This window comes from Lycium ferocissimum, chromosome 2, assembly GCF_029784015.1.
Source record: "Lycium ferocissimum isolate CSIRO_LF1 chromosome 2, AGI_CSIRO_Lferr_CH_V1, whole genome shotgun sequence".
Classification (NCBI taxonomy): Eukaryota; Viridiplantae; Streptophyta; class Magnoliopsida; order Solanales; family Solanaceae; genus Lycium; species Lycium ferocissimum.
Genome location: NC_081343.1, coordinates 63,497,987 through 63,525,454, shown reverse-complemented (window position 1 = coordinate 63,525,454; position 27,468 = coordinate 63,497,987). Strand labels below are relative to the sequence as shown.

General features: G+C 37.1%; 4 protein-coding genes and 1 long non-coding RNA gene across 6 annotated transcripts; 3 read left to right on the top strand and 2 right to left on the bottom strand.

Moving 5' to 3' along the window:
- The first annotated feature begins 6,225 nt into the window (after nucleotides 1–6,225).
- LOC132047866 (uncharacterized) lies at nucleotides 6,226–7,035 on the top strand. The gene has a single exon (XM_059438845.1). The coding sequence runs from the start codon at nucleotides 6,226–6,228 to the stop codon at nucleotides 7,033–7,035; it is 810 nt and encodes a 269-aa protein (XP_059294828.1).
- A 4,169-nt stretch (nucleotides 7,036–11,204) lies between these two features.
- On the top strand, nucleotides 11,205–12,210 carry LOC132046722 (protein CYSTEINE-RICH TRANSMEMBRANE MODULE 11-like). Of its 2 annotated transcripts, none has more exons than XM_059437453.1 (3): nucleotides 11,205–11,625; nucleotides 11,733–11,816; nucleotides 12,016–12,210. In XM_059437453.1, the coding sequence occupies exons 1-3, from the start codon at nucleotides 11,583–11,585 to the stop codon at nucleotides 12,114–12,116; spliced, it is 228 nt and encodes a 75-aa protein (XP_059293436.1). In that variant the 5' UTR covers nucleotides 11,205–11,582; the 3' UTR covers nucleotides 12,117–12,210. The 2 variants fall into 2 exon arrangements, 1 of the variants encoding a protein (XP_059293436.1); XR_009412772.1 differs by having other exon boundaries at nucleotides 11,381–11,625; nucleotides 11,733–11,820.
- Nucleotides 12,211–14,859: 2,649 nt separating this feature from the next.
- On the top strand, nucleotides 14,860–17,727 carry LOC132046721 (transcription factor GTE2-like). The gene is made up of 3 exons (XM_059437452.1): nucleotides 14,860–16,622; nucleotides 16,710–17,145; nucleotides 17,225–17,727. Exons 1-3 carry the CDS (start codon nucleotides 15,102–15,104, stop codon nucleotides 17,314–17,316), a joined length of 2,049 nt encoding a protein of 682 aa, XP_059293435.1. The 5' UTR covers nucleotides 14,860–15,101; the 3' UTR covers nucleotides 17,317–17,727.
- On the bottom strand, nucleotides 16,853–22,122 carry LOC132046723 (uncharacterized). Its single transcript, XR_009412773.1, has 2 exons — nucleotides 21,251–22,122; nucleotides 16,853–18,682 (listed from the first exon to the last, which is right to left on the bottom strand). It is a non-coding gene; the product is annotated as an uncharacterized LOC132046723 (long non-coding RNA).
- A 472-nt stretch (nucleotides 22,123–22,594) lies between these two features.
- On the bottom strand, nucleotides 22,595–27,293 carry LOC132046720 (glycine-rich domain-containing protein 2-like). The gene is made up of 8 exons (XM_059437451.1): nucleotides 26,982–27,293; nucleotides 26,289–26,406; nucleotides 25,939–26,193; nucleotides 25,062–25,517; nucleotides 24,036–24,574; nucleotides 23,350–23,551; nucleotides 23,006–23,161; nucleotides 22,595–22,908 (listed from the first exon to the last, which is right to left on the bottom strand). The coding sequence occupies exons 1-8, from the start codon at nucleotides 27,137–27,139 to the stop codon at nucleotides 22,753–22,755; spliced, it is 2,040 nt and encodes a 679-aa protein (XP_059293434.1). The 5' UTR covers nucleotides 27,140–27,293; the 3' UTR covers nucleotides 22,595–22,752.
- Nucleotides 27,294–27,468: the final 175 nt, after the last annotated feature.

The window sequence follows — 27,468 nt, the reverse complement described above, 5'->3', positions numbered from 1 at the left end:
TGGAAAAAGGGGAGCCCAAAAGGTAAAAGACCACCGTTTCCACCCCTTAAGAGTACGTGATATGGAAACCCTTTGGGATCACGATGGGATACTTTTTAACCGGATGGTGAGATGCCCGTTCCAAAAACGGAATCGAACGCCCCAAACCCTTTATCGCGGGATCATGGGGCCGGGGGCCCCCTTGGCCCCAAATTTTAAAGGCGCCGGAAAACCTGATAAAGGGAAGCGGCTTCCCCGACCCCCATAAAGGGCCCGGAAAACCCCGGAGAAAAATGCCGCTAAGCCCCGGGAATTTTTAAAAAAAGGAGGCCCAAATCCTTCATAGAAAACCTTTGCCAAAGAGAAAAGGGGGGATTTATAGCATCGGGCGGTTTAAATATCATCAACATAAAAGCAGAAGCAAGTTTAACCACAATAAATAAAGAAAAAAGGACGGATAAAGATGTAAAAAACCCAACGTGGAGACATACCCCCAAAAGCCCCGGGAACCATGAACCGGGAGCTTAAGGCCCGCAAAACCCATTTTTTCTGAAAGCTTTTTAACGAGGGGGGCCCCCCTTTAAACCCAAAGGATGATATAAATTTTTCATTAAGTTTAGGGGAAAGATTCTGACATCCAAACCCAAAAACCCCCAAAAAAGGTGTCTTAATGCTCAAAAAAAGGCCAAAATTAGTACCGGGGCGCACCGGACAAGGTTTCGTCATAAAAACCCCAATTCCCCGAGCCCGGGCCATCCGAAAGACGGCCAGGTTTTTAAAAAAACCATCGAATTTTTTTAAAAAATTACATGTAACCAATAAATTAAATCGGGAACGGGAACCCAAACCCCCGACGTTTTATTTTTAAATTTTAGATTATATTCATAAAACCCCGAAAGCTTAAATTTGGGTTTTCTTGTAGAGGGACAGTTTTTCGGGGAGAGAAGTGGGAATTTTTAAAGTAGGCCCGGGCCTAAAACCCCTGCGGTTGTTTTGGGAAAACCGGCGGCGGGGGTCACGGGCCGGGGCGGGGGGTGATAAATTGGGCTTCCAGGGGAGCTGGGGGGGGACAAAAACCAGACATCGCGACCGGGGGGGGGCCAACTGGCAAAAAAAGGGCGGGTCGGGGTTCCACCCGGGAAAGCGGAGGGGGACCGGGGAACGCCCGGGATGAGCAGGGGGAGAAGAAAAGCATGAAGGGGGCCGGGCGGAAGAATTCAAGGCCGGGGGAAAAGGGAAAAAAGGGGAAAAACCAAGCCATTGCAAACGCCCAGACGATGAGGAGGGGAAAACCATAACACTTATATCCCTAATTCAAGGGATACCAAAAAACACACGGGGGTTTTTCCCCGGTTTTTTTGGGCCCTTTTATCGTGGAAAAAGTGGATAAAAGGGGACACCCAAAACCCCCTTTGGGAAAAAAGGTAAACGTTCACAGAGAACTCGTTGGTGATTTATGCCCGGACTTCAGCAGCGCATATCGGGAGATGAAAGCGCGTCTGGAGAGCACGATGGTCGTTATATGGGGACGAGGAGCGGGGACAAGAAGAGGCAAGACTATGTTGTTAATGGATTTAATTGCGCCGCTATATTTTGAGGGACAACTGGGCAAGAAACCGAAAATTTATACCATCGAGGCGCAAAACATTGAAATTGCCCATTTGCTAATTCCCGCCTATCACACATTGAATGTTTTTAATGTCTCTTTAATCGAGTCCGTATTAACGCCTTAAAAGACAGAAAGATAGAATACACTGGGACTTGTTGAGATAGTGAAAGTCCAAAGAAAATTACTATAATCATCAAGAAAGTTAAACATAATACGCGTGCCTATTAGAACTTAAAACAGGAGATGTCCATAAATCGCTATGAATAATGTCAAACGATAGTAGTAAACGACAACGAATCGTAAAATGGCAATTTACGACATATTTCCCCAAAGGACAAAAAAAAGAGGTGCAAAAAGAAGTACGGCCCCATACATTCAATTAAGGCATTACCACGGCTATAACTAAGGATAAAGCTCGACGCATCGAAAGTGAACGCCACAAACAGTGACGCGTTAAGGAATGCGGATATCATGATGGGACCATTTCGTGGCATCGGTAGGATACAATTTCTGCTCTCACATCTCATTAAAGCGGCTCCCCGCCCAGAATCCTTCACGTAAACCTAAGAGATCAAACTCACCGTAAACATTATTATCCTTAGAGAATTTACGACGAAACAAGGTTTTTACGAGTTTTGGAGCACGCAACATATCATGGAGACGTAATCGACATTAGCGGTGTAGGCCGGATGTGTTTAATTAGCCCTCGAATTGGAATAAGCTACCATTACCAACAATGATTCCAGCACTATTGTTCAAATTAAAATAAGACGCGAGAGTACCGAGTTGTTAAACATGCTGTATAGTCGCTCAGAATTATGTACCAATTGTCATCCCGTCGATGCAAGGATGTAGCATGTACGGGCGCCTTACGCCCGTTTGGAAACAGACCCCCCCGGCGGGAACGGTAAGAATGTTCCGGGGGTCGGGACCAACCCAAGAATGCCGGGGCCCCCGGGCCCCGGAAGGGGCCCCCCCATCGTTTTGGTTCCGGGGGAAAGGGGGGTTTTCGCTGGCGGGGTAAAGGGGGTAATTTGTGGTTGGCCCTGCTGCCATCGGTTTCCACGGCTTCCATTTGCCATGGGCTTTTCCGCGGGACGCTGTTGTTTTTTTTTTGCCCTTTTTCCGGGGGAATTTCCCCCACCAATTTACGTTTAAGGGGAATTAAAGGCCCAGGGCCCGGCCGGGGAGAGTGTCATTATCAACAAAAAATAGCCGCCCGTAAAAATCGGGGGCATCCCTGGGGAAAGTTTCGTTGAAATCGAACAACCAGAAAGAAGGGGGACATCTTTCCCCTGGAAACCCCGGGGGGAAAAAGGGTAACGTTTTGCATTTTGCCGGAAACCAAAAACCGACGCTGATTTGGCATCAAGGAAACGCCAAATTTATCCCAGGGGGACTCTTTAAAAGTAATAATCCAAAGGGGGCCCATTTTTCGGGCGAATTTTGGGCCCGTACGGCCCCACGGGAAAAATTTTGGGGGAAATCACAACTCGATTCCGTTTTTTTAAAAAATCATCCCCCCACGAGAATGGAAAAATATCACGGGAAAAATTTTTGGGCCTATCCCCAAGGGCCAACCCCATCTAAAAAGGGTTTCCCGAAAAAAGGTTACCGCCTTTTCGGGTAACGGGGTAAATTCCGGCCACCGGGGGAAAGGGGGGGTTCAGGGGACCTTTTTAACGCGGAGATTTTCAATGTATCGTCATCTGTGATAACGCCTGCTTCATGCTCAGAGCGATTGGGATTGCTGGATTTCACATTCGCGATTGCTAAAGTAGGACTGAAATTTTTGTTGTCGCCTACGATGGAGAAGAGCAATATAGCGGGACAGCTAGTGGTTAATGAAAGAGAGCAGAGAAGGTGGATCGCTAGTGGTCTGGGAAGGAACCAGTCTGATACATTACGTAGAAAATCAATCGTGCTCTCCTTAGACATGATCAAAGTTTATTATATACAAAGCAGGATCCCTAATTGAATTTTATACTAGCTTAAATTAAGGACCTGACATTACAATACATATGAAGGGAATATTTACAATATTTATACTATTACATAGTTCATCACGAGGACAAGTTAAGTCATAAATTTGGCGGAAGATGTTTCAATTGAGTATTTTCTACAGATAATTAAAGGTCAGTTATCTTATCTACTTAACAGGCCTATTGAGAACACGTGTAGAAACTTTTTCAAAACTCGAGTCAAATGTATTCTAATATGAACACTTTATCTTGTGTTGAAATGCTAAATTGAAACACGTCTTAGTTTGCATGTCTAAATGAAAATATATTAGCAAGTTTACGGAGTTTCCTAGTGTTATTGTAATTTTTTTTGGTGATTATGTTATTATAATTTGTTTAAACCTAAACCGACTTTTTTTCAAAACAATTTTTTTGTGGTTTAGGTTCGTGATTTCTTTTGAAAAACTTTCCAAAATCAACGGACTAAAGGTGAGTTAGTTAGTTTCAAAACATACGAAAATATTTTGTTGAATCCCTTTTCTTTTCTTTTTTTTACAAAACTTTAGTTAGAATTTATCAGTCATTCATTAGATAAAAGCTCCGTAATTTTTCCAAAAACCGGAAAAAGAACTTAGGTGAACCAAACATTTACAAGATTTTTTTTTTAAAAAAAATCTCTTACAATTTTCAAAAAAAAAAAAACGTCATCTAAAATATCCTATTTGCTACGAGCCTACGATAACGACAAAACTTCATGTCAAATTGTCAATAGGTGTGATAATAATTAATACATGAAAAAAATTATATTAGTGGATAAACCTTAAATTTTGAATTTCAAGATGACAAAAGGAAATAAGGAATAGTCCTCGTCATTCTTTATTATTTTCCTTTTGAATATCAATCAAAGAAAACTGTCCCCATCCTTCAAAAGGCAATAAAATATCCACTATCTAGTATCTTCCTAATCCCACCCAACTTTGAAGAATTGCACGGTATTCCCTTCAAATGGGCTGGTCTTTAATTTTTACCCTTCAATGGGCTCTTTTTTAATTTTTATCTTTCAACCTAATTTATACCTACTTTATAACTTCATCATAGATTCTTCTAGCCAACATGCCTTTAACTATACGAATCGTACATATTCGTCATTGTTAGTGTATTGCATGTAAAGACGCCTCTAATGTTTTTTTGTTATATATGCCCTTTAAGTTAACAAAACTATCGAGTGACATATTTGTTCACCAAGATAAGATAAAGATATTTGATCCATTGAAATTCTCTTAATATTACAAGACAAAATATCATCGCATTCTAAAACATAAAAAATATTTGTAATTACAATCCATTACTATTGCATTACATCAAAATTATACAACTAAAAGAAAGCAACGCAATTACAACCATCTTTTGAACACCTTTTCACAAACAAGCAGATCATTTCCCTTTTTCAAAAGATTTTTTTTTTTTTACTAATGATAATACCATTTTTATTTTTTTAATTTTGATGATCCTGAGGTCTTTTTTCCGGACATTTTTCAGCTTCCTTTTCTGCCCCAATATTTACACAATAATGATTTAACAATTGCCGCAATAAAACATAAACATAAAAAAGAGATATCTTACATTAAACTTATGACACATGAACGAAAATGTTCCGCCGCAGTCACTAAAATTTTGATAATAATAATACCGTAGCAGATCACATTTTTAAGATTTATAATGGCTTACACAACATCTAACGTGGTTTGGCCCTCTTTCATACATTTCACGATAACCGAAATTTAGTTGAATTATTTGAAGTCCAGTAATAGACGGAGGCAAATAACTCCATCGTCCACAAACCCTTCCACAACTCCGCATCCACAAACCCCTTCCACAAAGAATTCGTTTCTTCCATACATTTATAAAACAAGTGAAAAGAATAAGAGAGAGAAAAGTGAGGGGTTGTAGGATAAGCGCTGAGCTTTCAAAACGTGCACAAGTAATAAATCATTTCTACAGATAAAGCTTTACCACAAAAAAATTTAGAACTATTCAGGCTATAATATTCAGGAATTTACCTGGATCAAATATGCCCTATACTATGCCAACTCAACAAATATGCCCTCCAATATTTCGTTAACTCAAGGGCATATATAGCCAAAAAAAAAAAAAACGTTATAGACATCTTTGCACCAATCTTTTAACGACAGTAGAAATATGCACTTCAGATAGCTTCTCAAAAAGACATTTGAGCCTTTGCCATATATTCTTTAAGACCCGAGACATAATTTGTAGATGGTATAATGCGAAAATATTAATTTATGCATCACGAAAAAATTATTTGTTTTGAAAGACAAAATTTAACAACCAGCACAACATAAAGGAAAAAGAGCAATTTGCAAGTGACCACCCAAATTTCCCTCTCTAAAACTTTGTTTTCAAGAAGCTCCTCTTCACTTCTCAAAATTACTACAGTGGGCCATATTTCTTGGGCCACCGACGCGCAAATATCTCTCCGTGTGGACCCTCTTACTACACTCCTTTAAACATCGAACTCTCAAAGCCCATAACCACCCTCACACTACATGTATCTCCACACACCACACTATAACAATAACAATAACAACCCTCTCTCTCCTTTAAACATAAAAGAAAAAGAAAAAAAAACCAAACCCTTTGATTTTGGCGGCGGCAATGGAGAATCAAAAAGTTAAGCTAATGTGTAGTTATGGTGGAAAAATTCAGCTACGTCCACACGACCATCAACTTTCATACGTTGGTGGCGATACCAAAATCCTAACCGTTGATCGTAACGTCAGGTTTATCGACGTGGTTGCTAAGTTGAATTCTCTATGCAATTTGAACAGTGAGATTTGTATTAAGTATCAATTACCTGGTGAAGATCTCGATGCACTTGTTTCTGTTATTGACGATGATGACGTGGAACAAATGATGGTTGAATACGACCGCATGCAGAGAATTTCCACAAAACCTGCTAGGTTAAGGCTGTTTCTGTTTTACCCGATTCGTTTACCCGAATCACCGTTGAATCCGGATTTTTTATTCGGGTTCGATAAGGATTACAACCCGAACCCGAACCCGATGCCAACAGAGGATCTTCTACAATTACAATTCCCTGAAAATTCGGTAAAAAATGAGGGAATAATTAACGGCGTCACTACAGTGGCAATTCCGAAAATGATTAGTGGTACTGACAGCTGTAACAACTTGCAGGTGAAGAATCAGCAATCACGTGACAGTCACGTGAATGGTGGGGGCTATGGTGGTAATGCGGTGCATATAGTTTACGGTGTACCAGTGATGACTGGTGGGTATCATACTGGATTTGGGCAGTTTAGTGGTGGTGGTCAATATATGTTGGACCAGCCTGTTTATAATTTTGTGCCAGTGACGTCATCAGTGATGGTGCCAGATCAGCAGCATAAGATGATGGTGTCTACTACGACTGATAATAATACACTTAGCCGTGAAATTAAAGGTTGATTAATCGTCAACGTTAATAGAGGTTAAAAAATCATCTTTATCCTTTTCTGTTTTTTTTACTTTTTTGGGCGTTAATATTGGTGAGATTTTAAATGGTACATAGAGTAAATAGTGACTGGTTGGTTTCTGGTTTCATTTTTTTTTTTTGTCCATTGTCGTTATATGTGTAATGAAGTTTTACTCTTTTTATGGAGAGTATATGTTTTGTTAGCGGACTGGAATTATATATGGTCATGATTAGGTATAATTCACTATTTTGTACATTATTTGTGGGATTTCATCATTGCATGCTCTAGCTACGCGATGATTAAGCCTAAGGTTGATCGGTATAGCCATTTTTGTTTTTTAAAAAAGCTTAAGGTTGTCTTTTTTTAATTCTTTTTCTTTTGGTAGTCCTATCTGTATATATTATCTTACATATTATTAATGGAGCCACTGCATAACTTTTTCTTCTTCCTGCTTTTCCCCATATTTAGTAAAGCTTGTTTGTTAGTGGTGAACTACAAGCTGGATTATTTTTCTGTTACATAATTAAATGAGTTACAGGTCACTAGAATTTGGGAATTTATGACTGAGTATTACAGTTGAAATTATTGTTTTTATTTTACTGTTAAACTGTTTGAGAACTCATAGTTGGTTATGAGTTTAGTTCCATGCTTGTTATACGTGGACTAGTTATTATGGGGGTGAATAATAAATTATTCAGAGATTTCATTGCAGTAAATTGTTATGCAGCTGAAAAGGGTGAGCGATATTACACCTTCTTCCTTACTCAAAGCTTGTTAACCAAACAAGACCAATCAATTTAAAAAATTAAGATTTTAAATAATTTGTATCATGCTGATATAATCATCAGCTCTCAGCTACTTCTAGGTAGGAACTAGGAATAAAACGCATCACACCTACCTATTATCTTATGCTACAAGTAAATTCTATTCCTTAAACTGTTTTTAAATTCACCCATCCCAAAGTGCATATGATCATTTTTTCCATATTAGGTAATATATTCTGCTTTCATTAGTCTAATTAATAGCTGTCATGTTCAGTGTTCTGAACAAAATGCAAGCTATTGGTTCATGAATAGCAATTATTATTATTCACTTTCAAGATTCCTGCATGTAAATGGAGTCTCTTGATAGGGCCATAAGGATGAAGAAGTGGTGTTGGCCCAACTCTGGCTAAGAGTTGGCCCTTGCAATTTTGGATAGCCAAAAATGGATCAATCAATGAAGTACTATCCTGAATCCTTCAACTATTTGACATTGGGCCAGAAAAAAACTGTGCATGCTAAATTGCTAATACTCCTGCCCTCGTTTCACTTGAAATGTTGAAATTGTTGATGCAGTTTTTAAGCTAATAAGAGTAATCTAGATTTAAAACAAAGTCAAAGTTTTCCTCTAAGTAAGTCCAGATATTGAGTTCATTGTTTAAACAGTTATTGGACTATTGGAAATAGATAAACAAAGTAACCTTTTCTTTCTTTAGTGCATTAGAAAAGTCACTTAATTTTTGCACTTTCACTCAAAAGTCACCCAAATTTAAAAGAGATATATCTTCCTATTTTTTATGCCACTGCACCTGATTTTAAACCTAAAAATAAAATTAAAAAAATCAAACCAAACCCATTTTGATATGGAATAAACATTACGATGAGTCTTTTGGCAAAGTTGGACTTTATCTTTTGATTAGGGAACTCGATAACACGCTTTGTTTCCCCCTCTTTTCTGGCTCATTGATAAATGCTGACCTAAGATTTTTTATTTTCTGTTCTCTTTTGCTATCCTTTTTTGCTTTTATATGTCTACGCAAATTATCTCGTCATAGTTGTTTGTCAGTGTTTTCAGTTTGTATTATTTAGGCTACTATTTTAAAGAAAAAAAGGATAAACGGTCAAAAACACACCTAAACTATCACTTTTTTTTTTTTGTGTTTCATACCTGAACTATCCGAAGTAAGCAAAACACACCTAAACTATCACTATATAGTTAGCAAAACACACCTGAACTTATATATGATGGTGTGTATACTGCACTCTCTTTTTTGGTTTAAAAATAGTGCCACGTGGATAAATAATTCCACCATGGCAGAAGTTAATTCCACATGGATAAATAAAGGTTAAAAATTAAGGGGTAATATATTTGGGTAAAATTAGAAAACACGGTCATTGATAAAATTTAATGGTCTCTTGTGGTTTTGTAAAATTCTCACCGGAGATCTCTTCTTTCTCATTTTACATCAGGTGAGCCACATAGCTAAATCTTTTCATTCATCAATCATACTAATGGTTTGAAGCCGTGCTTTCCCCTATTAAGCTCCAATTTCCCCCAAGAAGATGAAGGGAAACTAACCAAAAGGAGGAGAAAATCTTATTAGCCCTTACGAAATAAGAAAATGAAGAACAAGGTTGATAATGAAGAAGAAATAAATGAAAAAATCTGTACAGGAGAAGAAGAAATGAAGAAAAATGGTTGAGAAATGATGAAGAAGAAAGGGGAGAGCTTAGGGTTTTAACAAATTAATTGGAAAATTTTTAAAAATAAAAATAATAATGATCATATATTGCGTATATAAATATATTCGTGCTCATATTAATACACATGCCAAATGGTTTCAAATTTTGATACCAAGGCTCGGTGTTGCCTCACGCGCATTTAGGTGGGGTGAGCGCGTAATATATATATATATATATATATATATATATATATATATATATATATATATATATATATATACATATACATATCTATTCTTTCATATCACTTTAATATACATACGCATATATACATATAAACACCAAAAAAAGGATAGTTTAGGTCATTGTTTTTTATCCTTATCTCCATAAAAAAAAAAAAAAAAAACAATCAGAAGAAGAAGAAATAAAGAGAACAAAGAGAAGGATATTGAGTAACAGGTGTGTAACTAGAACCTGACCTTTTTGCCATTTTTTCTGTAGTGCTTTGTCACAAACAAAATATTCCTTGTGTGATTCACAGGTTGGCTAGTCCATAGAGCATAGATAGAATAATCTTGGGAAAATATTTCCAAAATAATGATTTCAAATATGATGATTTTTGAAGTGTCACTAACATTAATCAACCAAATACTATTATAGTTGTAGATATTTTCCAGCCAAAGGGCAAAACCCCATCTGCTCCACCATGTAAAACATTGAAGGGCAACGATCGAAGACAGACCAATACCTTATAACATGTGAGACTGTGACCCAGGAAGTCAAGTTTGTGTACTAATACCATTATTAGCTAATAAGAACAGACGCAAGGAACAATCTTATACATAAAATTAAAAAGAAAAGAAAAGGAAAGAGTTGCAACAATGAATAATGGCACTTTCTAAATCCATACCAACCTATCTCCCTTGATTTGATATTCAACATCAAGTATTTCGCTTAAGAGTGGAAAGTATTTTATTCACCGCTCGTCATAGGAAAATGATTTTCATATCCTAGCTAAACAATAAAATTCGTCAGTAGTCCTATTTAGCAATGGATTAGTGATAAACTTTTTCTCGTCTATCACAAAATTCTTTGAGATAGTTACATCAAACGTCAATTTACTTCATGCTCTTCGACTTTGTGACAAAAATCCACCTAATTCCATTTTTTTTTCATAGTGACTGAAGGAAGAAATGGTTACATTTCAGCTCAAAATTACAGAGGTAAAGGTCATCTAATCTGCGCTCTTTGCTATATATAGCACTAACTCTTCTCCTCCCAAACCGGCCAACCCTCTCCCCTTTTGGCAAAAACTTAAAAATAAATAAGGACTTTGCAAAACATAAAAGTAATCAATCAACGAGTCAAGTAAAGGAGTTATTGTTAGATAATATAATCCATAATATCTACCTAATAAAGTTAGACAATATATAATATTAATGGAATGAAAATTTCTTTCAGCTCAAAAACAAAGTCCTAATCTCTAAGCTCTTTGATATATGGCACTAACTCTTCTCCTCCCCAACCACATTCCCTTTTGGATAAGGACTTTGCAAAACATAAAAGTAATCAATCAACGAGTCAAGTAAAGGAGTTATTGTTAGATAATATAATTATTGTTGTTGTAATGGAATGGAAATTTCCAACAGGAGTCTTCCTTGCATGACCTCAATTAGTGACCAATATAAGGGAACATATTATCAGTTGGGTAAAAACTTACTCGTACTAAGTGTTCAAACCAAATAAATAGATACATGACATTTATATCACTTAACCATAGTTAATTATATTTTATTATTTAACTAAATCACTTAATCATGATACATTAAATTGATTTGATGCAAACACTAGAGATAAATATTGGACCTCATCAGCTGTGTAGGGAGCGAGAGAAGAATAATAATGCACTTTATAGTCGAATAAATCGCATGGCATATAGCAGCTGCCGCATATTACGGTCAATAAAGTGAGCGTCACTTTAATGAAAATAACTTTATTCTGGATATCATGACTGTATAAATACGCTACTTGTATCCCATTAGTAAAATAGAATCACTCTTCTTCTATTGGTTTGAAACATATCTTTCTCAATAACATGAATGAGCTTCCAAAGTACGCTTATCCTTACCCTGCTCAAGGTATTTCTAATTTTTGCAAATTCTTACTGTTAGCTTTTGGAACGGATCTAACATATAGTTCTGTTGTTTTTTCTTACTTCTTAATTAAAACAAAATACTGCTACAAGGATATTATCAAGGTCCACCAGTGATGCCTCCCCCCCAATACTACACAGCACCTCCCCCTAGAAGGGACCCTGGCTTTCTTGAGGGTTGGTAAGTCCTGTCTCTGATCTATTCTACTTGATTGTGTATGAAAAAGAAAATTAATTTTACAGTAATAGATAAATTGTAAATTACTGTGTTTTTCCGTTTGCGAAATCTTACAGTAACTCAAATCAAATCTTGGATCCTCCTTTAGAGCTAAGATTGTTTTTCCGTTTGCGAAATATGATTTCTTTTTTAATTCAGTCTGGCAGCTCTGTGTTGCTGTTGCCTCATCGATGAGTGTTGCTGCGACCCTTCCATCATCTTCATGTGCTGATCTTCCATTGCTACTCTGCCTGCAGTAGAGTTCAAAGTGTACAATTTGTGCACTTTTCTAACAGATCTATATATATTTATGTAGTTATCTTCATTTAATTTGTGAGGCCATGCATCAAATGTTTGGTCCCTTGCTTGCATAAACTTACGAAACACGCACAGATCTTCAGTTATGATTTGTTGCTATCTTTCAACTAATATCTGTTCTCGCATATTAACCTATTTATCCCCCTCTTTTTCTTCTACAAAGATGTCAATCAAATGTGTGGCTACAACCACCAAAAAAATAAATGTGTTTTACAAATTTAATTAAACAGGTTCAGATAGCTCGGAGTCACAGTTTGATAGTTTCAATTTCATCCTCTATCTCTTCACCTTCTACTAACGTAACACCCTCAATTCCAAAGTGAAAAAAGAAGCAGCCTAGATTGGCTTTGGTTAAAATTTTAGGAAGGAAGGATAAAAAAGATTTTTTATATACTATAATAAAAAAATTGATAAGGGGTAATGTACTGGCGAAACGCTTAATTTCGGCAGGAGCATAATTGAGGCAGCGTAAGGGCCCGTGAGTGTCTCCATCATGTATGAATATCGAATAGAATGCCTCGCATGAGGTAGCCTTCTTGCTAATTTTGTTAAAGTCTTTAATTTGCATCATAAACTTGGGATTGGTAATCATATGATATTGTTCTGAAGCATAATAATTGGTGTCTCTATCAGTTGATGGGAGATGTTGGGAGAGGGGTGGAAAAAGCACAACATATTACCAGCACTGTGGAGGCAAACGCAGCTCATTTTTCAATTTGGGGTTCTTTCCACGTCATCCTTTTCATGGAGAAACGTTACTCGATTCATGCAGATGCATCAAACTAGGCAAGTTATATGATTACATGATAAACTTCAATAAATTGAAGTAGGATTTAGGAATACATATGAATGTCATTCCATGGTTAAGTGTCACGCTTAATTATATGAAGGACACATGACATCACTCCTTGTTTTAGTGCTTTAACTAGATCCGGACAAATATCTTCCAAAAGAAGTTTGAATATTCAGTTCTCTACAATTTAAAAAACTAACATCCTAAGAACCAGCATTGCTTCTTCATTTACCTCCCTGCTCCTGTTAATATCTCAGAATGCTGTATTTAGGAAAGGTTGGCTTTTTCTCTTTCTGTTTCACTGTTTATCATGTATAACATAGTTAGTCCTCCACCATACCCAAACAGGAATGGATAAATTGGTAATAAGATACGGAGGGGAATATTTAGAAAGGTTGCGTACCACATGATGATTAACATTTTAAAAGTTGGATTTATATCACCTGATTTTCAAGATCCAAGAAGTAATCAAAATTAGCTGCCATGGACCATAGTAAAAGTGAATGTCACAGTTACTGATGCAAGAAGATTTTAATGTTCATTTAGCTACCATTCTATTCACTCTCATTGCTTTAAGTTCAATCATGTGTGGACTTCTATTAGCAAACTTACTGGGCCTCCTCAAAAGACTTCATCATTTTGGACCTACTAAAGATTAATGGAAATGGCCTTGCTTATCTCGCACCCTCCGTCTTGTGAGATGTTGAATATTGTTTGGCTGAAGAAAGTCTTCAGCGCATTGAAGAGAGAAAATCTCATAGGCTGTACACTTTTGAAAAACGTTGCTTTGCCCATTTGAAAAAGGTTAATTAGATATGTCAATTTGTTTTTTTCTTTTGCCGGATTGAGATTAATTAGAGTTCTTCATTTGTTTTGTTTATTATTTTTAGTGGCATCAAAATGAATCCAAAAAAAGAAAACAAGAAAATAAAAAACATCTCAAGGGATACCTCCATGATCTTGAAATCGCCTGATTGATTAATTAGAGTTGTAGTATGATCAAAATTTAACTCTACACTGCCTGGATGTAGTTCTAACTCATTAAGGAGTCTCTTCGTTCACATACTAGATATGCAAGAATAATGATGTAAAAACACTTCACGCAGTGAAATAATAGACTGTTAATAATGAATGAATTGTGATACGATTGGTGATAATGTACAAAGAATATTAATTATCTACCGTAAGGGCATTTTTAAGTTATTCGAGAATTATTTTTTACCATAAGATAAACAAAACATTATTTACACATTATTCTATGCTAGGATTGTCTTGTGAATGTAGTCAAACAAATTACCCACAAGAGTTTTTCCCTTTCTCCTCCTAATTGACCTTTCGCCTAAAAGAAAAAGAAAAAAAAAAAAACAAAAGGAAATATGATCATGGAAATAACGGGATGCACATGTGGATTAAATTTGTGAGCACCAATAACGGTGCTGACCTGGCAACAAAAAGAAAGAAAAGATAATCCCTGATTTTAGGCGGGTAGGAAATTCCACTATATCACCGTACATCCAAATACTACCCCCGCGTTAAATTAGATATTTTCGACGGTCCAATAGGCCCCCCACCTAATAATACGTCATCAACTAGGTACCCCACCCTCGGACTTGTAAGGCTCCATTTTTTTGCCACTCCAAAACTTGAAACCAAATTCCCAAACCAAAATTTATCTTTCCCACCCAAAAGGCACAAACAGTTCCATCAACAGCCTTTATCTATCCCCACGTGTACGTAACGTAAATCTACGCCGTCCATGATAGGTGGCAAAGGTTAGTACGCCGGGCAGCAAAGGAGATAAAATCTCAACCCTAGGATTTTCAATCGAGGGCTCATAAACTGCCCGAAACAGAAACAGGGCAGATCTTGTTGCCTTTAAGAGGAGATCGTGGCCTTCCACAATTTTCATCCTTCAGGTTAAAAAAGAGGGTCATCGAAACCCTCGCCTTTTCTTTCTTTGCTTCTTCGCCACTTCATTCCGGTGAAGAAAATCTCCTTTATTTCCTTCTTTTCATTTTCCCGTGGCGGCAATTGAATTTCTCGGCTATAAAATCATGGGTTCTCGTCATTTTCTCGCCGGAGATTAATTGCTGTTTAGTTCTTAACCTCTTTCTTAGACCCTTAACCTTTCTATATGGCATCAGCTGTTTTATCCAGTATAAATGAACCTCACTGGGATGAACGAAATGTTTATATGAGGAAATATACACCTAATTCCACTCCTCATCCTCAGTTTCACAGTCGATTCAACCCTAATCCAAACCCTAACCCTAACCCTAGCCCCAATTTTAATCTTACCAGACAAGTCCAAAATGTATCAGCCTTATCTCATCTCCGGCAGGCCAATGAGCCACTTCCAAGGGCTGCTCCGTCGCCATTGCCGCCACCAAGGGCTAACAATAATGTGCCGTTCAGTGGGAAACCAAATGCCGTTTATGATCGCAACGACTCATTTCACAGAGAGTATGTGACTTTCAATTTGGGTTCTTATTCGAGAAATGAGTTGAAGGACCTTAAGAAGCGGCTAATCTCTGATCTAGATCGGGTTCGGGGCGTTCTAAACAGGATAGAAGCCCCAGATTTCGCTTCCAGGACACCGATAGCACCACAGGTTCAACTGAACCAACCGGCATTGGCCCCCAATGTTAGCCGGCATCATCGGAAACATGAAAAAGTTGGTGGTAAGAGCAAGAAGCTCACTGGACAAAAGCGAACAAGAGCAGTAGCCTCGGGGAAAGATCATCCTAAGCGGCAAGCAGTAGAAGGGGATAAGTTTTTTGTAAGTATGATGAGGAAGTGCAGGCAGATATTGATGAAATTAATGAAGCATAGGCATGGCTATGTGTTTGACAAACCAGTGGATGTTAAGGGTCTGAAACTATATGATTATTTTGATATCATCAAGCACCCTATGGATCTTGGAACTGTGATGTTAAGGCTGGACAGGAATGAGTACAGAACGCCACAAGATTTTGCAGCTGATGTGAGACTTACATTCAACAATGCCATCACTTATAACCCAAAAGGCCAGGATGTCCATGCTATGGCTGTAGAGCTTCTTGGTGACTTTGAAGAGAAGTTCAAACCAGCTTACAAGAAGTACGAAGCTGAGCACCGTGAAGTTGCCACTATTATGCAGGTGAATCACCAGAAGAATCTGTCTCAGCCTGCACCTATTCCGCCACCAAATGCCTTACATGAACCATTGCCGGTTGCGAGAAAATCAGAGCCCGTGCGGTCACATTCCACATTGTTGAATCAACACCAATTTCAGAGTGTACCTGTTGCACCCTTTTTTGCACCCCCTGCTGTAAAATCTCCTCCACAGCCTGTTTTTACGCCAAATTCAGCTAAAATGCGCAAGCCGAAGGCTAAGGATCCTAACAAAAGGCATATGATCCATGAGGAGAAAGCGAAGTTAGCGGCCGACTTGCAGAATCTCCCCTCAGAGAAGATGGATCAAGTCGTGCAAATTGTGAAGAGGAGAACCCCTAATCTAACACAGGAAGGGGATGAGATTGAGCTTGACTTTGAGGCCCTTGACAATGAAACGCTGTGGGAGCTGGAAAGGTTTGTTGGTAACCATAAGAAGGCTATGAGCAAGTCGAAGAGACAAGGAGTCACTGAAGATGCTGCTGCTAAACAGCTCAACAAGGTATGTATAGCATTTTTCATACGTTTGTTAACTAATCTCTATATTGTGCTATGTTTTCTGATCAACTTGTTGTCTTTTGTAAAAAAGTCGCCTGGGAAGGCACCAACACCAGGACAAGCAATGCCTCAAAACAAGAAAGTGGGTGTTGGGGATGAGGATGTTGATATAGTTGAGGAAATATCAAAACCAGAGCAAGAAATGCCTCAAAACAAGAAAGTGGGTGTTGGGGATGAAGATGTTGATATAGTTGAGGAAATATCAAAACCAGAGCAAGCAATGCCTAAAAACAAGAATGCAGACATCAGGAAAGAGGATGTTGATAGCGTTGAGGAAATACCAATACCAGAGCATGTAATGCCTAAAAACAAGAAAGTGGATGTCGGGGAAGAGGATGTTGATATCGGTGAGGAAATACCAGGTGAAAATTTTCCTCCTGTACAGATTGAGAAGGATGGGCCGTGTGTGAGTAGTGGGTCGAGCAGCTCTAGCAGCTCAAGTTCTGGCAGTGATTCTTCTTCCAGTGGTATAACTTTTTTTCTGTCGTTCATTTTGATAAACAAGTGTGATGGTATATTTACTTTTGCTATGGTAAATGTTTGCAGATTCAGATTCAGGAAGTTCTTCTGGGAGTGATTCTGATGAGGATAGTGTACAGTCTCCTTATGTTGAGGCAAAAGAAGCTGGTACAACCTAAGCCATTTTATGGGTTTGAGAATCAGATATTGGTGTCTCGGGATTTTATTCAACTAAATAGTACTATGGTGCTTCTGTTAGTATTTTCTCTGGCTGGTTTTTGTGCATCTGTTTAAGCAGCTCAGAAGATATCACAGTTTGGCTGGCTTTTGGAAGTAGGACTAGCTCAAGATTTAGGATATTGAGAGGTTTTAGTTAACTACAGAGTAGTGGTAGGTAGGATGTTACAAATGGGGACTGACAACAAACATTTGGGTTTATTTTTTGCTTGTATACAGAAAACCACCTGCTGATTTTCAGTGTTTAGGAAGGATAGAAGTAAATTGTACAGTGCTGAACGACTGAGTTTGGGAAACAAAGTTGTAGTCTCTATTAACCCAAGAAGAAATCTCATCTAGCTCTTCTATTTGCACTTCTTATTTCTTTACTGCTTTTATTTTGAGATTGTTCCCTAGCTCTGCTGAAGTGAACAATAATTCTACCTTAATAAATTGGGCCAATATGAAAAAGCAATAACAATGTGCCCAGTGTAATCCCACAAGTGGGGTCTGGGGAGAGTGTGAAAAACAATTAGCACAAATTTGAAACAGGCAATCAATCAAAATATCGAATACAGCAATTAATCAAGAATCCCTGAAACTCAATCCAAGCTCAACTTAACTGAATCACACCTGCTTTAGGAAAATTTAACCCAGATAAAGGATAATGATTGTTACTTAATGAAACCAACTGAAAATGTTAGGTGTGAGGGGGAAGCCGATTGATCCAATGGTCAATAGTCTAAATGACAAATTAGAACTCAAAATTTTAAGGCACGCTAGTAAAACATCAGCACAGATTCGGTAAGTGTTTTCTGTATGGGAAAAAGATACCTGAACCTTAGTTGAACCTCCTACCACATGGAAAAGAGAAACTTACTCTTCCCACTCAAAAGGCTGTTCTGATATTTCTCGTCTCAGAAATTTGCTCTTCTTGATGCCAAGGGCTTTGTGATATTCCATAAATCACTTTACCTGGAGTTGTTTCACTTGTGCGAAAGAGAAGTGCTGAGTGCTTACAGTGCTGTTGCAACTATGGTAATTTTAAAGGCCTGTTTCAAAGGCTACAAACCTGGACCAAAGTTTTTGTTTGGGTCATTGTCGCTGCTCAATGACATGCACCCTTCTGTTGAGCACTCATTGAGATGTCTTTTCCTATCCCGTACTTGTGAACGCTATCATAATGTTGACTTAGCCGGTCTACTCTTTGTTGTTCGCACGAAGAATCCATACCTTTAGTTGTTAATAGAATTCAATCCGAAAACCTCCTAGTTGGAACCAACTTGTCATGATAACAATGGGACTTCAGTCCCAGGCTTCCGGATCAGTCTGAGATAGCACCACCAAGTAGGAGTTAACATTAGTGATATAATAGGAAATATAATAGGAACATGTAGGACGACAGGCGATGACTTAGCTTCAAAGTTCTAAATTATGACCTTGAGAAAATGATGCAAGTAATAGAGGAAATGTTTACTTGAGAGAACAATAAGTTAAATGACTTCTCTAATAGTGCACCCAAAAGGAGTCAGAGAAATGGTAAACCATAAGTCGGGCTAAGATCAAATTAAACTTTAATAGGGCAAATCTCGCTCAGTCTTTAGGTCCTAATTTTAAATGTTATTCCCTTATTGAAGAATTAGGAGCCAGTTCAGTGCCTGTCCATCCCAACAAAAGATGACTATACATAAGAGATCTTGCAACAGCAAGTTCCTAGAACTGAAAGCATCAAGCACCTATTTTAGAGAGTGTATTTTATATAGAGTTGTAAACCGACAGTTTTTTCCTTCTGACTGATGCAATGAGTAAGTGACAAAATGGATAACACTACTCACAACCAATAAAGTTCTAAATATCCTGATAACTTTAGTAATATTAGAGTTCTGAATATCGGATATCCTGGATCACAACAATGTTTAATAGCAAAGGCTTGTAGCGACAAAACAATGAAAGCATTTGCACTAATCAGTGCAGTCAACACACATCTTTAAGCTCTATGAACTGCTCCCCTTCATTTCATATTGATCTCACAAATCACATCGAGTTAGATGTTCATCCATTAAAGACCCAAAGTTCTGTATGTTTTCATGCTTGTTTGAGTAATAACAACAAGATTTTCCAAAATCGTGCTAAAACTAGCTAGGATTTCCAGGAAAATAAATGCCATTCCTTTGATCAGAAATAAAGAGACAGACAAATTCTGAGTGGCTGAAGCCGAGTTAGACAGGCGAGAAATGGCTAACTATCAAACATGTACATTACCAAAAACTTAGGAGTTATAATACTTATATAAAAGAAAGTTGTGAAAGGTCATAGATACTTCTGGTGATCCGGAATATTGAAAACATAGTGAATCTGGTCAGCTAACCATTATTTACCCATCCAGGTGCAACTTCTCATGGGCATTGTGGGAAAACACTTTTATGTGCTTATTCCTTGATTCTATTAAGGTTGCCACAATGTTGTAGTTAAGACTAAGTGGAGATTCACAAGTCGAAGACAGAAATTTCTTCTGAAATATCTAATTGTACACGAAAGTAAAATGATGCTAATGGGAAGAATAATAACTGTCTATGAGAGTAAAATGCAGACTGACTGCAGTTAGCATGTGGAGTCAGATATACGCTTTCATATACTTGACTCCACATACTTCAATTTCTCAGAACACTGGAATAACTGGGCCTTTAAAGTCTATAATACTGAGAAAATAATCCTATTCTGTAGGAGAGTTTGATGATTGGTATCATTAAAAGAGAATGTCGTGAACCTACTTCGACATTTTTACACTTTACCCTTTAGTTCTTTCTCTGTGTTGCAACAAAACTTAGATAAGACTCAGAAGTTTTACTCATACTAGCTCCATCTACATTAAGAAACTGATTCCCTTTTAGCTTCCAGAGTGACACTGCTAAAGGTATATGGTTCACAAAAGTCCCACCTGTAGTCTTCCTCATTGAGTGCTTACAAGAAGCAAAAAACTCTGCGTTACTCCATCCCAAAAAGCACTAGCTTATAGAACTAACTGGGAAAAAATAGATTCTGGATCAGAAGTAAAACATGTTTGCTATTCCCTCAAGTAAAACATAGCACTCAGATTTATTTGAATGAGGAGAGACAAATCAAGGAACATGTATGATGTAACAACATCGTGGAAATTGTTGACATCACCGAATGACAGAAAGTTTGTGATGGTAACAAGATGCTTCAGTTGCATCACAAGTACCTCCTTTGCAAACCATGTACCATGAAGGCAATAAGATCCTTCTCAATCCATCAAATCTTCCACTTATTTCCACGATCGCTTAACATAAACAACCTAAGAACTAGTTATTTCATTCTATGAAGCCTGTGACATGTCAACAATAACAACTATTACCTCAGTCTCAAACCAGAATGGGTTTATGATTTCTGAACATATTTAGATACTATCTACTGTCATTGCTAAATTCAGATGGAATTTTAAATGTAAAAGTTGTAACTCGTACTACTTTTAGTTATCAGGAAATAAAGAATTTGACGCATTAATTCACTGCAGCTAACCTTCTCTGAACAAAACACCTCCATCTGCTTAGGAAGGAGGGATCAAGTAGTAATATTATTATTATGTAAGATAACAGAAGCCTACGGAATAAAAGTTATGTAAAATTAGGAGTCATGGGGAAATCATTAGTTAGGTGGATCACAGATCATTGATGAACATCATATCACAGTAACTTCACATCCACGCACAACTGATGTTTGCATATAGACAATAAATAGATCACCTCACAATAGATCCGTGACAGAAGAACCCTAAAGCTTACATCACTCATAGCTTTAACACAAATAAAGCACAAATGGAGAAATTAGCAGATCGCATGGTAATTACTATAAAGGAGTAGATGCAGAAAAAAATACCTTAAATTTGAAGCTGCAAGTTTCTGGAGGGAAATTGCCACATGAATCTCCAAATCAACCTCAGAAAAACTCAGAATTTGATCTACTCTACATATCTGAACTCAAATGACCAAAATGAACTCTAATTGTTTAATTAAAGTTATACCCAGCTCACGCATAAGGTAGATAATTTTATTTTATTTATATTTTAACCAGTTAAGTATGATTGTCATTTTTATATCACTGAAATTGAGAACAAAACAGATAAGAGGCTTCTTAAATCTGTGAAATTCAAAAGCCATAGAAACAGAGCAGGGATATGTCCAGACTTGAGACTTATAACTTGTCATTATAAAGTCGTACCAACTTTCAGGTAAGGACCAATTTTAGCTAAATTAAGTTGTGCGGTGGAATTGCACTGAGCGATTTTTTTTTTTTTTTTACTCCTGCCTCTTGTTCTTCTGCTGACGGCAAAAATAAGGAGGATTATTGTGGATTTATAAATTGTGATAAGAATTTAGAGAAGCGTATAAGAAATGGCATAGTAGATATGACAGAATATTTTGGAAATTGGGAAATGATTCCTTAAAGCATGAGCGGTGAATCATTTATCTTGCGGAAATTACTCACTTGGAATGGTCAAATACAATTGTCTATACACAGTATATGTATCTTGGGTGCCCTATGCTTTATTATCTGGCTGCATCTTTTACTTTCCCACTTCCATAGATATGTAGATTTAGGATTGAAGTCAATGGTTCGAGCATATACAGAGAGTCATTTTTATATTTTTTAACTATGTATACATACTTCGAGTTAAAAATAGTGTAAGTATAATTATGCTGTAACTATGCTATTTTTTATATACATCTGCCTCTGCTGTCATAATCCATGTTTATTTACCTTCGGAATTTCTACAATTAAATTTCCTTTTAGGCATTGGAACATAGAAAAACACATCATGAAATTGACTTGCAAGTTGTATTATGCACGTTAGCTATGCGGCAAAAGTTAGCAAATGCTTACTACACAACGGTTGTTAAGTGCGTGGGGCCACTCTGTGCTGAATGACAACGATCCTACTACACTAAATTTGAGAGACTGCCACGTTATGTATCTCTCTGCGCTTAGGTTTTTCACTTGTTTGAAGTCCATTTTGTCAAAGTAAATGGTGTAAAAACTAGAGACAAACCGATTTAAAGATATTTTTTGCATCATTAACTCGAGATGCGTGGTAAAAAAGATAGCAGTATGCTTATCATAAGGAATTAAGAATCCGTCAATTTAGTTAGTCTTCCTCCGATGACTCTTGTTACTACCCAGTTATCATAAATTTTGGCTGAAACAGTCACCATACCAAGCAAATAATTGAGAACTCAGAAACTTATTCAGCTTTTATACATTATTATATACATCATACACACCTGCACAAACAGATACACAAGCATATTAACAAGTATAAACACACATTTCCAACATTCATTGCCTTCTCAGCATCAGAGTTTCAGACTACTTTTGTTGCCCTATTCATTGCATGCATTAGTTTCTTCAATTGAAGTATTCTTATCCCTCAAATTGTTGCCAATGCTCAGCAAGCTGCTATACCCTTTCTTTCTCAAAATATCACCTAGTATAAAAGCTGTTATGATGCCAGGCAAAAGTAACCACTCCTCTTTGACCTGTTTTTTAAAAGAAACATGTTCAGTCAGGCAGATGTAACCCCATGTTTTGAAATTGAAACAAGTGATGTATTGTAAATGAATATAATCACTTTACATTGATAACACCACATTTTAAGTCGAGCAACGCCAGTGCCCTTCCATATGGGTGCTCTGAAGAGAATTCAATTGCCGTCATAAAATCATCTTGATTTCTTCCCTTTGCACAATGCTTGTGCTCATAATCCAATTTTTGACCAGGGAAGAACTTTATCTGTGAAATGAGTATGGAACTGTACGTTATGGAGAGCAAAGACCACGTGAACTTGTGAAATCCTCAAAATTACGATCAATAGCCCAGTAAATTTGTGAATAGTGGTACTCTTAGGCATTTAATGCGCATGTTTATGAATCTACCCTGTATTAAGGAAAATATTGAAAGGAGTAGAGGAGAAAACTCACAATCCTGGAACCACCAACCAACTCCAAAAGGTAACCATCATCGCCACTGCAAGTTTGAAATTGGAGGGACCAGTGGGAATCCATTAACAACCACGCTTTCCCAACTAACTTAGCAAGAGTATGCGTCTCACCAGCTTTGTTGATGCCGATCAACTCCTTTTGCAATGTAGAATCACTCATTCTCTTTGATATCTTGGAGTTCCTGCAGTTAAAGCATGAATTTCAGGAGAATAGATAAAGTTCAATACAGCTGACAGTTAAGAAGTAAAGGTGACAACAGTTTTTAACTTTTCTTAATTTAACAAGTTCACTGGAATTGTAGAAGTGCTTAGAACTCTCACTTAAAGTCAAAACAAGTACATTATTCTATGCACTTTCAACTATCAGATGGTTCCCTTCCATCAAATCAATCAGTTAGGCCTAATTTAAAACATAAAAAAGGATTTACTCCAAGTTCATTTTAAAGGAACAACAACTTTCTCAATAATTTGATACTGATGTTAAAGGTTATCTTTAGTGTTAACTATATGACCGAAACAAGATGTTACAATCGATTGAAACGTAAATGTTGAATTAGAGGTAAAAGAAAAGTAAAGCAGATATATACACAAACAAACATGCAGATCTATGAGAAAGTCAAGAACTAGAACAACACTAACAGCAAAGTATACCAAAAAAATACATACCTCATTTGTAGGCTAACGATCTCATCACCAGCATCATCAATGACACGAGTCCAATTCTTTGCATACTGAATCCTTCCACGAAATGTGAAAAAACAAGAAATTTTTGAGAATGCTCCGGCGCAAACCATGTGAAACACATATGGTGCAGCACTAGGTGTTGTAACTGATACAGCTACTCGTATACAGATTGGTTCCAATGCTTCTACTTTATTGGTTGGCACAACTTCCAACCATTTCTCCATTGTGAGTTTTGAAGCTGGGCAAGTCAAATCGTTTAAATAGAGAGCAGTAGAACCTATAACTTCAACAGATTTTGAAATCGACAAATGATGGGATGACTGGGACATGATTTCTAATAGAAGATGTCCACAAGGTTCACATTGGAAGTAAGCAACCTGCTTTTCCCCAGTCTCAGAGAAAATAGTAAGTTTCTTTTTTGCATTGAAGATTCTATCAGGCTGTGACTTGCTAAAGTAAACAAAGAAGCCTCCCTTGTGACCTTCAGGTAAGTTTCTTATGCCTATGATCTCCAACATGACCTGTAAAAGTAGTTGCTAAAAGTTACAAACTTTGAACATCACGTAGTTCAAAGCTAAATCAGTTTTAACAGATGATAACTGTATAATGTATGGGTGATGAAGAACCTAAGAAATGGCAATAGTTCTATCAACGGCATTGAAGATTAGGACAGACGAAAAGGTGATTCTGTTCTGTTGTTGGCGATCAAGCAATTGAGGTTACACAAAAATGCGTTGACCCAATTCTAATCTAACAAAATAAGATAGAGAACAGCAGGCTTAAATTTCCTAACAAAGGTTAAAGTTTTAATCATATAATTGATGCCCCATTGAAGTAGCATGGAATGAATTGATTATCTCTAACTCTCCCTCTTTATATACTATTTTAAAGATGTAACACTAATGAATTTCATTGAATGTATATACCAAATTATATCACAACCCCAACAAAATAAAAACAAAAGCAAAACAGGCTTTAGAAACAACCAGAAAAGATACAGAAAATTACTTCCAAAACTTTCATCTCTGGAAGATGAATTATCTTCTGATCCGCATGGAAGGTATCTTCCTTCTTGCTCACGGGATTGGAGGCGTAAGCACAAGTTCTAAGAGGAGATGGTGTATTTCCTCTATACATTGCACCTGCCCTCCAATATCTTAAACCATATATTTCCTCCCAGAGTTTTGTAGTTCCAGAAAACCCAGTATCCAGCTTCTGCCCTTTTGTTCTGTCTGAATCAGTATCATCATGATTTAACACCTTACCCATGATATCAACAAGATCTTTACAATACGAAATAGGATGTAACTGGTGAGTGTGCCATATAAGGTCAATGTCATAAGTTGGAACAGAGAAGCTCTTAATTGATCTTTCTATGTTTCTCCGGATTAAGTGTAAGAAACCCTTGTATCGAGCCACAGCTCCTTCAAGATAGACCTCATTTGTCATGTGGGGTCTAGACACCTGGAGGAAATACATGATATAAGACCTCAAATGATGTGTAACATACTAGCATGTCTGAACAATCTGGTATCAACAAAAAATCATAAGAAAACATGCTAACTTATACACCAGTCCCGATAATGCAAAAGATAAACGACAAACAGCCACATTACCATCCACCATAATTTGCAAGAGATAGTTGAAGTTTGCTACTTCACTTCTCTACCTCCCAGTTCTGGTTTTTCCTTATTCATGCCTTTCAGATTCTCCTATATCATTCTGTTTATAAAGTTTGTCCCGGACCATTGATTGTCAAGCACTCAAGCTTTATATTCAAATAAAGTTATAACAGAAGTTAAAGTTTCTGAGTTTTGACAAACTGAATTTCTTAATTGTTCGGCCTGTGCTTTACTAAATGAAGTGTTTGCATCCTTTTGCTCACCTGGTAGAAGAAGGGGCTTTGCCTTTTAACAGCAGAGACTAAATCATAGTTACTGCAGTTTTCAGATTCTAGAATTTGTGCAGGGTTTTTATCTGAAAGAGCTCTTGCTGAATCCAAGTCATACGGTTCATTCGGATACAAATTTTTCCATGTCTCTTCTGTTTCCATTTTTGATATTCCTTTCAAAGAAGATACAATGTTATGGTTGTCAAGAATCCTCCCATATAGTTGCTCGCAGTCAGTCTTGTATCTAACCTGGAAAGGCAGAATAATCATTCCATGTGTCATAAAAAGCACTCAGTCACAAAGGTAAAACTGAAAACAAATGTTTCAATAGTTCAAAAGCTTACAGGATTGAGCCTATGGCAATGCCAAACCCATTCACAATCAAGGGGAACAACCAAAGGTCCTTCAAAGAAGGGGCACTCAGAGTGTTTTGCCAACAACGGTAGCCAACACGAATTGTACCTGAAATAGGGATTTTCATTCGCAAGTTTTACAAAATAAAAAAAAATCTGAAATACATGAATCAATGTCAAATTCCCTATATAACAGAAACAATCTCAAGTCCCTTTCAAGGATCACAGAACATAATACACAACTTGAGCAAGAAGCGAAGAACTTCAAAACTAAATTACTACTCTCTCCGTTTCAATTTGTTTGTCTTACTTTCCTCCATTTAAAAAAGAATGTTACTTTCTATATTTGGTAACTCTTTACACACAAATACCTACATGACATACATGACATATTTAAGACTAGGAGATTCAAAGGGCGTTTTGGTACATTACAGACAACTTTAGTTTAAGATCCCAAGATTCAAAAGTCATTCTTTATTTTCTTAAACTCCATGCCAAGTCAAACTAAGACAAACAAATTCAACAGATGGCGTATCTGGCATTTACTATTATACTCAACTCAATGCAATATTACCCCAAGACCAGAAGACAAAATAAAAATGTCTAATAAAGAAAGCTATCTGAACAAGCAGTAAAATCATAGCTAAGGGAACAATACTGAAAATTTCAACTATGGGGATTTACCTATAAATTGCCATATTCAAACCAGGGCCTTCATAGAGCCAACGGTTCCTATCAATGGTAGCAAGAAACTCAAGGTGCTGTTTGGCTGCAGCAATAAGGTCTACATTTATTACAATCTTCTGTGCTTCATTCCACTCCAACTGCTGCTCCATCTCCATTGTTTCTTAGACCACAAGCTATTGGGTTGACAACACAATCAGTAAATTGCAGAATGATGTGTTTTAATTATTTAAAAAAGATTGGGTACAGAAAAGTCGAGGCAAATCACCACTTCGGAGAAAGTTAATTGAGAACCTCCAGACAACTCTACGGAGACAAGATTCTTATTTATATTGTCTAAGTTGATGTTTTCAATGTGTTTGTGACTCCAAATATATGTAGATTTTTCCGAGTAATTTCAAAGAAAGCCTCGAGTTTGAACATCAAATATTTATAGATTAGCATGACGATGAAGCCGCGAATAAGACTACTATCATATGACAAAGTT

Bases quoted from the DNA above. Each gene is read 5' to 3' on its own strand.
- LOC132047866 (XM_059438845.1), top strand. From the start codon at position 6,226: ATGGAGAATCAAAAAGTTAAGCTAATGTGTAGTTATGGTGGAAAAATT.
- LOC132046721 (XM_059437452.1), top strand. From the start codon at position 15,102: ATGGCATCAGCTGTTTTATCCAGTATAAATGAACCTCACTGGGATGAA. The intron at 16,623-16,709 runs GTATGTATAGCA...TTTGTAAAAAAG, and splicing joins CTGCTAAACAGCTCAACAAG to TCGCCTGGGAAGGCACCAAC. The intron at 17,146-17,224 runs GTATAACTTTTT...AAATGTTTGCAG, and splicing joins CAGTGATTCTTCTTCCAGTG to ATTCAGATTCAGGAAGTTCT.
- LOC132046722 (XM_059437453.1), top strand. From the start codon at position 11,583: ATGAATGAGCTTCCAAAGTACGCTTATCCTTACCCTGCTCAAG. The intron at 11,626-11,732 runs GTATTTCTAATT...TACTGCTACAAG, and splicing joins TTATCCTTACCCTGCTCAAG to GATATTATCAAGGTCCACCA. The intron at 11,817-12,015 runs GTTGGTAAGTCC...TTTTTAATTCAG, and splicing joins GGACCCTGGCTTTCTTGAGG to TCTGGCAGCTCTGTGTTGCT.
- LOC132046720 (XM_059437451.1), bottom strand. From the start codon at position 27,139: ATGGAGATGGAGCAGCAGTTGGAGTGGAATGAAGCACAGAAGATTGTA. The intron at 25,518-25,938 runs GTGAGCAAAAGG...TATTTCCTCCAG, and splicing joins AAAGCCCCTTCTTCTACCAG to GTGTCTAGACCCCACATGAC. The intron at 22,909-23,005 runs GTAAAGTGATTA...TTTAAAAAACAG, and splicing joins TAAAATGTGGTGTTATCAAT to GTCAAAGAGGAGTGGTTACT.